Here is a 13,522-nt window from a genome sequence, read left to right on the forward strand (position 1 = left end):
TCAGTAAAAATTATTTTTGGTGTGGAATTTTGAACTTTAATTTCAATATCCACTAACATGGGTTTATCTGGATAGGATCGGGTGCTGTTTGCTCCAGATAAATAGGGTTTGACTGTAATTACAAATGAATTAGTTATAAGAAATCTTATTAAAAGAATTAAAACAAATTTAGTAGTGGTATAATTCGTTGACAGTTATTTTTTTCTCATTACATATAATTTTAAACTAAATTTTTATATATAAAATATTGTTAATAAAATTAATGTTCAGTAATCATACTTTTAATAAGACTGAGAAGTTTTTAAAATATTCCAGATAAGATATCTATCTAAATTACACGATCTTAAAATAGTTAAATACACCCAGGTACCACTATTTAAATGTTCATTAATGTTCAAATGAACATGAATTTGTATAAAACTTTGTTCACTATATTTTATTTACATGAACACATTATTCAATTGTATGAATTTTCTAGTCATAAATGAAGGAACAAAGCAAAATTATTTCAGTGTGTCATCTTTTGTGTTACTAGAGAAAGCTAATGGCCTAAGTGACATTTAGCTGTCTGTTCCTATAAAGCTGTACTGACAGATTAAGTTTATGCTATGGGCACTAAGAGGCAGTTTATGCTGTTAATTCATATACTTCGTATTCCTTATTTATTAATATTGTCTGCCTTACGTCCACAAAAGACTTAATGGTGAAAACAACAAACAGAAGATTGAGAATAGGACATATTCCAAAGATAAAGCTAGAAGTCTTGGTGTTTAGCAAACATGGGAAAATGAAACAGAATTTATTTAGCAATAGGTGTATTCAAGTTTAAAGTTTATCTAAACTTTAACAAATTATGAGAAAAAAACAAATGATGAAAATTTACAAAGTAATAAATTAAAATGACAAAGAAAAGAAGCAAAAATTTAAAAACTCTATAGAGTTTATTGGTTCAGCAGCTTGACTGTCATAATGATCAAGGCACCTCACTAAAAATGGAAACTATACCAAGAATATAAATCATGTTATTTATCAAGTTTTTGATATATGTAAAATGTATTACAAATTAATGTAACTAAAAAAATAAACCAACATTCTTATTTTGTTTTGAAATGAATCAGTTCTAGATCATGTGTGCAACAAAATTTTTCTCATAAGAAATATTCATTTTATAAACTTTTTCTTACAAAATTAATTAGATTTATGTAATGGGACCTAGGTGTTTATATCAAACTGTCTGCATACTAACTACTAATATGATCCATACCAAATTCACAATATTTAAAAAATAACTTCAAAAAAACATAACAATTTTATGTCATTCTTCTATTACTATTAAAAAGTAAAGCAAATCTAATTCTTATATATCAATATTTGTTTTACAAATTATCAATGATATAACATTAATAATAATAATAACAATTAATGACATAACAATTAATAATAATAAAATATAAAATACAGTAGAGTATCAATTATCAAAATAAAAAATATCTAATAGTAAATTAAAATTGGCACAGTATTCATATAATAATTATTTATTACAGTTCTTTTTTTTTTTAAATAAGTTAATTATTTTGTTTTTGTACTGGTGTCGATAAAAAGATAGCTCAAATAGAGACCCTATACAGAAAACTGCCAACAATTGTCATGTAAAAATTTCATTATTTCTGTAATTAGTACATCAGTTTGGTTAATTTATCTTTGAATAATAGATGCTCTACTGTATTAAGGAAATAAAGTTAAGACTTTACAAATATAAATTTTATCACTTAATTATACATATACAGTGCATCTCATTTCATAAATATTTTAACCTATTGAAAACTTTTATTTATTAACTACTTAAAATAAGGAATGTTAAAAAAATCTTTTTTTCAATTATGTAACGATATGTGTTAGTTTTACATTTTGTAGTGTTCTTTGATACATTCCACTCATAGAACATAGACTTTATGAAGATCAGTATTAATTGAAAACGTTAGTGAGAATACGTTAGTATTACTGTAAATACCCAAGTAATAGTTGATCCCATATAAAAGTTAACCCCCTCTTTTTGGCCAAAAAATCTAAAAGTTTTAATAGACACCATGTAAAAGTCAACCCTAGTATTTCACAGACAACAGGTCAACATTTGCCAGATTTTTTCATTGAGAACAAACATAAAAATTAAATATAAAAATTCATATAATTCCAGTTTCATATTTATAAAAAACTGTTATAGAAAATGGACTGCTTTTTTCTGCAACTTTTACTATCAAATCTGAAATATGGAAGTTGATTAGAATTTATATCTACTTTTAAAGTCATGCTTTGATCCCCTTGGCATGATAAAGTTACTACATTGCTTCCTAGCTGAAAGAATACTGTGTTATTAAAAAGCAAATAGCTGCATCTTTACTTGTAAAGAAATCACTTGATTATTTTGTTTTCATGTTGATAAAAATATTTTTAAATTTTGCTTTCCTATAGAAAACAGGCCCCAACTTAGGGGGTCCTGTTTTCTTTAGGAGTGCTGAATTGGTAATATTACTGTAATTCATTGTGTTTTTGTTTTTATTCATTTAGAGACCAGTTGGGCTTCTGCTACCAATTTGATTCTTTGGATTCTAGCTCGAATTTCACTCACTCAAAAGTAGTATTCATGTAATAGTCGACCCCATACATTTGACCTTAAAAACTGGTTTAAAAAATCCGACTTTTACATAAGTATAGACAATAATTTAATTAAATTTTCATTCTGGATGGACTAAGATTTAAGCTGGGTTTATTGTGTTATTATCCAGTAAATAGCAGTTGTTAAATTGGAGTAAAATGAATGAAAATAAACCACAAAAGGATAAATTTTGTACTTTTAAAATAATAATTACATTTATAATTTTAAGTTATAAAAATGTACATTATCATAATATTTACAATCAGTTGTTAATGAACTTTACAGGGTTCCCTTTTTTCAACACTTAAATTCCCGACTTGAAGCAGTTTAAGTGGGAAGTTTTTGAACATCCTTCTTGTAGCCCGGATTTTGCTCCAAGTGATTACCATCTTGAAGGATTTTTTGGCCGGGAACCACTATGGAAGTGACAACAAACTGAAAGAGGCCATTAATGACTGGTTCAAGAACTTGGCAGTGAGTGAGTGTGCAAAAGGCATAGAAAAGCTGGTGATATGCTATGACAAATGTTTAAATTTGTATGGCGACTACATAGAAAAATAGCTAAGGTATCATGTGTGTTATAAAATAAGTTTTATTTCGTTATCTTAAATAAAAACATCTAAAGAGACAAACGTTCTTTACTTTTAGAATGACCTTCATATATAACAAAAACTGTATATGACCATTAAATTAATTCAATTATTTTCATTTCATTTTCCACACTTACATAAAACAACAATACCATTGGCTAAGACCATAAGAGGTGTGTGCATGCACATAACATCAAAAACAAAAAATAATTGTTTTAAAACAGTTTTAACATTAAAAATTCCTTCATTCCAAATTACAAATTTAGCATTTGTAAATTTCCATAGAATGAATGAATTCCCAGACCTTATACCATATATGAGTTTTCCTATTATAAAATCTCTTGACATTTCCTAGTTTTCCTGTTGAAGGGGAACCCTGCCCTGGTAACATGGAGTTGATCATCATTAAAAATATTCAGTTGTCTAATTTCATACAATAAATAATTGATTATATACTTTTAAAATAAAGTATGTAAAAGGAGTAAGAAACCACTAATGCTTCATTCAAAAAATTTTTGTTCATAAATAAAATAGTAAAATCTTATATTCAAATACAAACATCCAAAAATCTGATTTTTTGTTTAACACCAAACAATTGAAAAAAAAAAAAAGTCAGGCTATAATAATGCTACTAATTTTTAATTAAAACTCAAGTAATTTGGCCTAGAGTTAGATGTTAGGCACCATCTCTTGATAAATTTATTAATTATAAATTAAATTAATATTTAATAATTAATTTAAAAGCTTCTGGAAGAAAAGAACTTCCCAAACTGGAATTTGAACCCACTTCCTGCTTGTCATATGAACATGCAAAATCTTATTTCATATCCTTACACTAAATATTAAATTTTGTTTTAAACATTCAAGAAACCTCAATTATTTTGAAAAATATTAAATTTCTCTCTTAAAACAGGAAGAATGCATTAAAATTACAATAAGTTTCAATAATAAATATTGTGGTTCTTATAAATTTGTTGAAAATTGTCATATATTATCACATCTAGCTATTTGCTAAATAATTACACTTTGCATAAATACCAACAATGTAATAACAGAAAAGAATACAATTATTATTTTGTAAAAAGGAGTAAAAAAGAAAGCTGAAATTAATATTTTGAATTACAGTGTTTTAAAGTTATATCTAACTGAAAAACATATAGATACAAAATGTAATGGAGAACCATTAAAATTCATTGAATAAATGGAAAGCAAATTGTGAGATGCACTGTATATGCATAGATTGTATAAACAGCAGAAAAATTTATTTATAATTTCTAAATTATTATTGTGACCTTATTTTGGCACATTCAGTAAGATTTATTTTGACATCTGTAACACTATCTTATAAATATAAAGAAATTTACATATTTGTAAAATTCAAAATGTAAATATTTATAATTTTTCTTATCCAAAATAATGGTATAATATTTACTGTATATATTGTTTTATACCCATGCAATGTAGTATTAAGTTTTTATAAAATAAATGAATATTAAGATTTGTTAAGGTTTGGTATAAGAAAATTTCAAAATGACTTATAAACAATTAGATTTCAGGCAGTTTGTTTTATATTATTTTTCCTTTTGATGCGTTTTGTTATTTATCAATTTATGATTTAATTTGACAAAAATATTGCATATCACACTTAATAATATAAAAAATTTTATATGGTATTAAATATTTTACTACTGTTCAGTTTGCTTAAGCAGTTCTTGTACTGTGATAGATACACGAACCAATCCGCCTCTTTCTTCCAATACATCTTGAGAAGAACATATAAGTTCCTAAAAATGAAAAGAAAAATCAATATTAAATTCATTTTTGTGTTACTATTTTTAATAAATAATAGTAAATTATTTCTTTACTGTTTTAAAATTTCATACTTTTCAATTGAAGATTTTTTATGTTTGAGATTAAAAAGGAAAAGAAAAAAGTAAATACTGTAGTATAAAATTATATTTAATAAAGAAAAAACAAGAAAATTTAATTTTTTAAATTAAATAAATTTTAGTTCTGAAATTAAAATTAAAAAAAAAACTTGCCTCCAAAAATTCTTGAAAGATATGGATGTTTTCATCTTGTTTTTATAGTAATAATATGGAGTAAAATCTTATTTTGTTTAAAATTTTGAATATTGATTTGTTAAGTATATATGGCAGATTTAAAAAATTTGCAGATAATTTTTATCATATCATTTCTACAATATTTAAAGATCATTATTCATAGTTTTAAAATATATAACAATTAGAATGCCTTTACAATATAATTATAACTGTCTTACAAAGTCATTAAATAACTACTTTCAATCTAATCATTATTATATAATAAATTCAAAATTAAATTAATTTATACAATTTCCAATAATTTTGACTGTAATATGATATTTTAAATCCTTTTTTTATTGGTGTATTCTTATAAATAATCAGATTTTAAATTGCTGGCTTATGACTTATTTAAAAACTTTTATCTTTGAATTCAAACTCTATGGATACTACTGACACAAAAATCAATTTCTTTAATATTTCAATGATCATTTATATAAATGTTTTCAGAAGTTTCTTATAATTTCAAAAACTTAAATAAATTTTAAACAGTGAATGGTGAGTTTCAAATTTGATTAGTTAATTTTTATAGTTATGGTAAAGGAAAAATTCCAGTGTATAAATCTTATCTAAGATCTTTAGTTTGTATTTATTGTAAAATGTTATTGGTTTTGAAAAATACCTCCAGTAGTGAAATAATCTCAAAATATAATGTTATCCTTTGTAATATAAATATATGTACCTCATGAAACTTTTACTGTATAACATTTGTCATGATGTAATACATTTAAATACACTATCAACTTTACAAGAGAGATTATGGTAATGTAATTTTCATTAAATTCTTTAAAAATATATTATTTAAAAAAGTCACACAACTGAAGCTTATTATTTCCAATGGGATAATTACTTCAATTACAAGATTTTTAAGTATAACAAATTGTATAAATTCATTCAATATAATTATTCTTATGTCTAAATAATAACATTGTAAGGAGAATGAAGTGCTCATTTGAATCAACAATCATTTTTTTTTTTTACTTCAAATTAATCTATTCTGAACTGAAAATTCAGTAATGTCTTTTTTATTTATAACTTATTAGGAAAAATTATTTTTGCATAAAGATTTAGTAATTAAATAAGTAATTTGAAAAAATGAGTCATGTTTATTTTTGTTGATCTCATATTTAAATATAAACCCTTTATAAAGCATTAATTATTATTCCAAACTAAATCTATTCATTTTTTTACTCTTTCTATTCTGTGAGCATTCTCCATTATGAATTTAGCTAGACCTGCAATGGAGGTGGCCAAGTGGTGAGGAATGGTGCTCAACATATCTGAGATAGACCATTTCTGAAAAATCCCTGAAGTTTTTTTCAACTGTCTAGATTACATTCCAGGTCTCCAGGGCACTTGTCTATGTCCAGAGCACTTGGCTAATGTCTTAACTGCTTGGCCATTTCAATTATTTTTAAGAACTTCCTCGTGTTTAATTTCAGCTTTCTGGATATTTTAATATAAATATAATTTAACTAGTTTAAATAAAACTTTAATTTAAATAATGACCAAGTAAAACCAAAATTTTATTTAAAATAAGTCCCATAGAAAAACAAACCTGTATTCTATTCTATTCTATTCTTTGACTTTTTCATTCAACTAATTTCCTATAAATCTTAGATCATTCTTGGAAATAGACATTTTTATAAATTAAATATACTCTTATATATACAATATGAGAATTATCTGAAAAAACAATGTATAAAATTATATTTACACATTCATGATAGTAAAGTTTAATGATTTGGAGTTGTTCTAAATTGTACTGTACTTTGTAATTAACAAAATTTGTTTTTTTTGCAGATAAACTAAAAATAAATTAAATTACATTATAATATTGAAAAATTGAGTGTTATGAAAATTATCTGCAGAATTTTATATACCATACATATTTACCATAATTTATTAATATTTTTATTTCTTAAATGCATATGAATTAACTGATATAAATTACCATTTTCATTATAATACAGCATGTATTTGTGCTAAAAGACAATCTCGTATCAGTTAATCTTTTTACAGGATTAAATTGACTAAGAAATAATAATAAATTAATTAATTAAAAATAAGAGAATTAAACAAAAATAAAATAACAAAAACAAAAATTTTATAAAGATAATTTATTAAAGACTTCTTACATATAAATTGTTCTAATTTTATATTCAAAATATTAAAAAAATCAATATTCATATAGCTATTATAATTAAATATATTTGGAGTATACTAGTAATATTTCATTCTTAATTTATATTACGGGACAAATATCGACTAGTCATTAACAATTCTTTAGTTTGATCAGATACATATATTAACTTTGTTTATAATTAAATATGTAATAAAAATAATAATACTTATAACAAGACTATTTTTAGGCACTTCAAAATTTCATTTTGATAATGAAAAAAAGTACTTCCTAAGCATTTTCAATTTAGCACACATTTAAAAAGTTTTTCATATTGACTATATATGATACAGGTATATGATAAATAAACGTGCTTAAAAATTTTGTAAATAAAAAAAAAATGCCAAAATATTTTAAAATAAAGTACATTGATATAATTTAAAAGAAAATACTATATTGTATTACATTGATTTCATTATAACATTCCTTAAGTTTTTAATAAATAAATTCAACAAATTAAACAATATAACTTAAAAAACATTTCTTGGCTTTTCGGATATAAAAAAAATTACAATACATTAAAAAATATGTAAACAAGTAAAATTATAGATAACATCATAACTACTAAAAACAATCTAATTTAACTTTACATAAATTATATATAAAATAACTATGGATTGTCAATACTTAAAGTTTACAGTAACATAAACTATACAATTATTGGCATATCATCCATATTTTCAGTAAATTCATGTTAATACTGATTTTCATGGAAAAATTAATACTGTGAATTAACAGACATTCACATCTTTTATTTTAAAAAATGAGATAATTTATATGAATGATTTAATATTTAAATGGATGGTCCCAATAGTATTCAAAATTATAAATGTATAAATAAGATATCGTGTTTCTGAATTATATAATATGGAAAATCTTGTATATATTTAATTTGCATTTTAATGAATTACAATCATTCAAAGGATATGCTGTAATCTCTGAAAGTCATGCTTTTTTAATTTATCATTTAACAAATAAATTTTGAAATCTGTAGTTATAAATGAATTTTTATTATATGGCTAATTACATTTATTTCATATATTTTTAATCATCTGGTATTTATTCATCTATTAATTGCATATATATATATATTGCTTATTTTATCTCAATTACATTATTTTAATGTTAATTTCTGACTAGATATAGTAGAGAAATCTATCTTTGGCAAATACTTATTTTGATATTATTTAATAATAACTATGTTTAATATATAAAAGAAAAATATAGGCTAATTCAATTTTGGCAATTATAATGCTATAGGTAACAAATTAAGTACTAGAAATATAATATACAAAAGCAATATTTTTGAGGTATAAAATATTTTAAAACTATGAGATTAGCAGCTTTTTGTATTTGTAAACATCATAATTATAATTTATTTTTTGAATTCTAAAAATATATCAAGCTATACCTGAGTAATTTACCAATTTATCTTTGGCACTCTAACCTTGTTTCAGAAAATGAAGAACTGCTTTAAGCTTTTATTATTGATATTGTAGTAGTAATTATTTTATGAATGAGAAAAATAAAGTAAACAACATGTTCCAACAAATATAACTAAAAGGAAATAAGAGAGTATTTTGTCAGATGCAGAAGGTGAGACTGAAGACAATTTTCTAGTAGAATGAAGCAATAAGGCTTGAACTGTAAGAGATACCTGTGCCAAATCCAACTTATTTATATCTTCAAGTTTAAAGAGTTTTTCCTGAAATAAAAAAAATTTATAGGAACCTACAATAATAATTTGATAAACTCTCTTTCCAAAAAACTACATATATTGATGATATATTATATTATAAAAAAACAAAGTTTCAAAAGGACTTCTGCTTTTAACTAAAGCTAAGATATTTTCAGTTTCTGTAAATGTTCATGCTATTCTGTTTTAAACATAATTTACATTTTAAAAGTTTTAAATTACTATTTACAAAAAATATTTAAATTTGATTAATGTAATATAATCAGATAAATGTAAAACAAATTATTTTCTATTAATGTTTGCACAGATAAGAAATTTATTTTAAAACAATTTCAGATAGTTATAATGTATAATTGCAGAGATTATATTCTTAGCTGAGCTAGTTTGATTAAGTTTTGATTAAAGTTCTGATGATATTTGAAAAAATAAAATATTTCTTTCTTTTCATAATAGTTCAAATCTTAATCTACATTTATCAGTAATGTTCCTGTCATTCTGTACAAATCAGCCCCAATTTCAATATCCTTTATCTTTGGAATCCAAAGTTATACACTGCCCAAATACCGTGTGTATCACTATTTTCACTGTTCACGCACAACCACATCCCCTCTCATAGTCACACCCCCCCACTACCCACCATTTTAAATACAAACATAAACCCTCTATCCAACAAAATTTTAATCATTAAATTAGCATTTATAGTTTACAAGATATAATTGTGACAAATCTTGCCATTCTTTTGATTGCTTTAGTATGGGGAGGGTCTACAAAAACTAAACTGAATTTAAAGATGTACAGTGGAACCACGCTTAACAAGCATAATTCATTCCAGAATGTTATTCATAAAGTGAAACAATTTTTCCCATATAAATTAATGTAAAATACGATAATGTGTTCCATGCTGAAAAAAAATACTCAAATATTTTATGTACAATGTTTATTCAAAGAAAATTATACAATATACATTGCTAAGGAGCGTGAATCATCATCATCTTTTCTTCTAGCACAAAATGAACCAACCTGAAATGCAAATTCTATTTGTAGAAAACAAAAAAAAAAAAATCACAGATGATATGTCTGATAAACACACTAAATGATATGCCAAATTCTTGGGCTATGTAAAGGCTATAATTAAATATTAGAAAATTAATTAATTTGACTACAGGTAAGCAGTTATGCTGCCATCTCATATTAAATTTAATAATTATAAATAATTAATTTTTAATTCAGACATTTCTAAAATTTAATTTGGAATTAGTCATTAAATTTAATACAGGGCAGCATAACTGCCTACCTCTAGTCAAATTAATTAATTTCTAATATTTAATTATAGCCTTTACATAGCCCAAGAATTTGGAATACCATTTGGCATGTCTATTATATAATGGGCCATGGTTGTTGATGTTTATATGTAATATGTCTGAATACAAGTTCGGAAAAATGTGTGATCACAAGCAACACTAAGATGCTAGCTGAACGAGTGCTAAACAAACTGATGCAGCATGTGCATAATCGAGACCTTCTCCCCTTCTCACCACTCACATTATGTGAAATGTCACTCGTTAAGTGAGTCTTTTTTTTTTTTTCTTTTTACAATTTGCTTTGCTCATTATGAGAGGTGCTTGTTAAGTGAGGTTCCACTGTGTTAAGATCAAAAACAAGCAAGAGCAACAGACAGCTTTTGCACTATTTGCGGATTTCCTGACTTTCTATGCTACAGATCTTATTCCCTGACTTTCCAAGTCTCTATGAAACCTGTATTATATTCTATTTTAAATTTTCTGAATATTTCATTTGAATTTTTTCCTATGCATGAATTGTTCTACATTACATTGAACTGAAATAGATAATTCTAAGCAGCATTTTTCTGAAATATATAGTGCTTTTATTTATTTATTCATCTATTCTTAATTTAACTAATATAGTTTATTTTTTTTTTATGATAAATTAACATCACTATGCTTTTTAATTTAGAAAATTTATCTAATTTTAATGAGTTTCATGTAATCTACATATTGTAAGAATTTGATGTTTGAAGCTGTTACAATTGAATGATAATCTTCTCAAGAATGTTGATTATTTTTTAATCAAAAATAAAATATTTTATTTAAATTGTTATTAAAATAATTCAATAAATAAAATTTTAACGTGTTTTAATATTTTAATTTTAAGATTAATAAAACTGGGCATCCACAATTTATTGACCAAACTAATATGCTTAATAAATTATTACTTTGGTAGATACAAGGAAATGTTTTTTGCATCAAATGTAGTAAGTCAAAAACTTTATCAAACTTAGAAATTTATAAACCTTTGGCAGTACATACAACATTCAAACTGATTGCTTTCAATATCCAATGTTTCAGTTCTATCTTGTCAGTAACCTTCTTTCTAGATATCGTGTTCTTTTATACAGCCCTACAGAAAAATTCAGACTCTTGATCATATTCAAGAGAAACTGATTGGCCTTTTGAATATTGTCAATAATGTAAATGTCATAAGATAGTGTTTGTCACTGTGCTTAATTTCCTAGACAATTTCCAGTTTGTAAGCGTTAAGCTTATATCAATTAAGCATTTTAACCAAGTCAATGAATTTTAGACACATTGTATGGTCAACACAGAGACCACGGTCGACCGCAAAGGTTTTGAAAGTAGCCTGGAAGCTAAAGTTGAATAATTTGCTTTCACTTAAATTAATGTTTAAAAATCTTAATTCGATAATTTATTCTTACAATAATAGACTGTCTGTGCAATATACTCATACTGTCTGTATTTATCCCGATGAACAATACAAATGAATGTTAACTTTTAAATTAATTGTAGTCACAATGCATGCGCATGTAAATGGCAATTGCATAAAATGGTGCGTGTCAGATAGTAACGTGACAGCCCCTGGCTTCAATCCACTTGATACTCCTTGTTTGTGCACTTGTATTTACTTTCAATTTTAGTTTTTTATTTATTTATTCATATAGCGAACAGAAACAGGTATGTTAGTTTATTAATTATTGTTTTAAATGTTATTAATATTTAACCCTATTATTTTAGAATGAATAAACCAAGTACAGGCTGGAAAAAAATAAAAACTTATCATTATTTATTTATCATTATTAATTATTTATTAAGATATCTATGAAAAATTTGAAAAATCCTAAAATTGTTTGCCCATATTCATAGTTGCCAGCAGACTATATTTTACCAAAAAAGTAGCCCCTAAGGGATAAAAGTTTGGCCACACCTGCTGTATATTAATAAATTTTTTCATTATGCATTTTCTAAATATGAAACAATATTTATTTGCATTCTCCTAGAAAATATATTAAATTCTTTTCTATAAAATCTAAGGACTATCTGTGTGTTTAAATTCCTTAAAAAAGTTGTTATAATATAAATTATAACAATAAAACATTTTAAAAAGTAGAATTTATGACCTCTTGATTTTATTTTTGCAATTTGGGATTACCACATCTAAAAATTTTAAACCACTGGGTAAATGACTAAGAATTTCAAGTTTAATGTTTGTAAATACATCATTTTCTTATTAGATTTTCAAGATTTTTCTCAACTTGAATATTGGCTTTCTTGTCTATAACTTATTCAATAACAATTTTGTCTATAACACTATCTGCATAGGTTCAATCTTGGGGACAGTCTGTACTGCAAGTGCAGGCTGCATGAGGAACAAACACCAATGCACTTAATTTTCCACTGCAATAGGACAGTACATTGACATTAGGAACAGCTTAATGAAAGCAGCAATTATAGAAAAATACAACTGGTCATGCACACCACAGCAACTCATCCAGACACATACAATGTATAATCACTTACTTTCATTCATATCTCATAGCAAGGCTCTTGCAGTTTTTCTCCCACATGGCACACACAACACACATTTCCTTTCTTGCTTAGTCTATTTCCAGTTACACTTTTTGTAATTCTTTAGTGTTGTGTTCCTAGTTTGTTTGTTGTCCCTTGGGTTCCATTTTATCTTCCATTGCTTCATTTTGTTGTCTTTTGTCATTGCATGTTCTAGTCTGTCTGAGTTATACTTGTGACAGCATTCTTGTTTAGTAATAAGTTAGTATAACTAGTTTTAAGTTAGTAATAAGTTAGATTTAAGATATCAGTTTTTTTATCTATTTCTCCTGGTTGTTTCAGTTGCTTCTTATAGAGTTGCTAGCTTAGGTTCTGTATTAATTTTAGTATTAGATTTAAGCCTTCACTCTAGTTTTAAGCCTTAATCTTTACTCTGTCTAGCTTTTATGTAGCTGCACTACTTACTGGTATAAGCTAC

General features: G+C 24.9%; 1 protein-coding gene across 3 annotated transcripts in view; it reads right to left on the reverse strand.

Annotated features, from left to right (window-relative positions):
• Nucleotides 1-4,806: 4,806 nt before the first annotated feature.
• The window catches only part of LOC136979182 (leucine-rich repeat and calponin homology domain-containing protein-like), a 98,210-nt gene continuing 89,494 nt past the window's right edge, over nucleotides 4,807-13,522 (reverse strand). For 2 of the 3 annotated variants that reach the window (XM_067275117.1, XM_067275129.1), the window contains one exon: nucleotides 7,447-9,232. In XM_067275117.1, the coding sequence (XP_067131218.1) occupies nucleotides 9,038-9,232 (195 nt within the window). In that variant the 3' untranslated portion in view covers nucleotides 7,447-9,037. Of the gene's footprint in view, nucleotides 5,028-7,446; nucleotides 9,233-13,522 lie in introns of those variants that run through there. The other variant, XM_067275123.1, reaches the window with a different exon arrangement.

Source organism: Centruroides vittatus, unplaced genomic scaffold (genome assembly GCF_030686945.1).
Source record: "Centruroides vittatus isolate TY-2023 unplaced genomic scaffold, ASM3068694v2 contig_1154, whole genome shotgun sequence".
NCBI classification, from domain to species: domain Eukaryota; kingdom Metazoa; phylum Arthropoda; class Arachnida; order Scorpiones; family Buthidae; genus Centruroides; species Centruroides vittatus.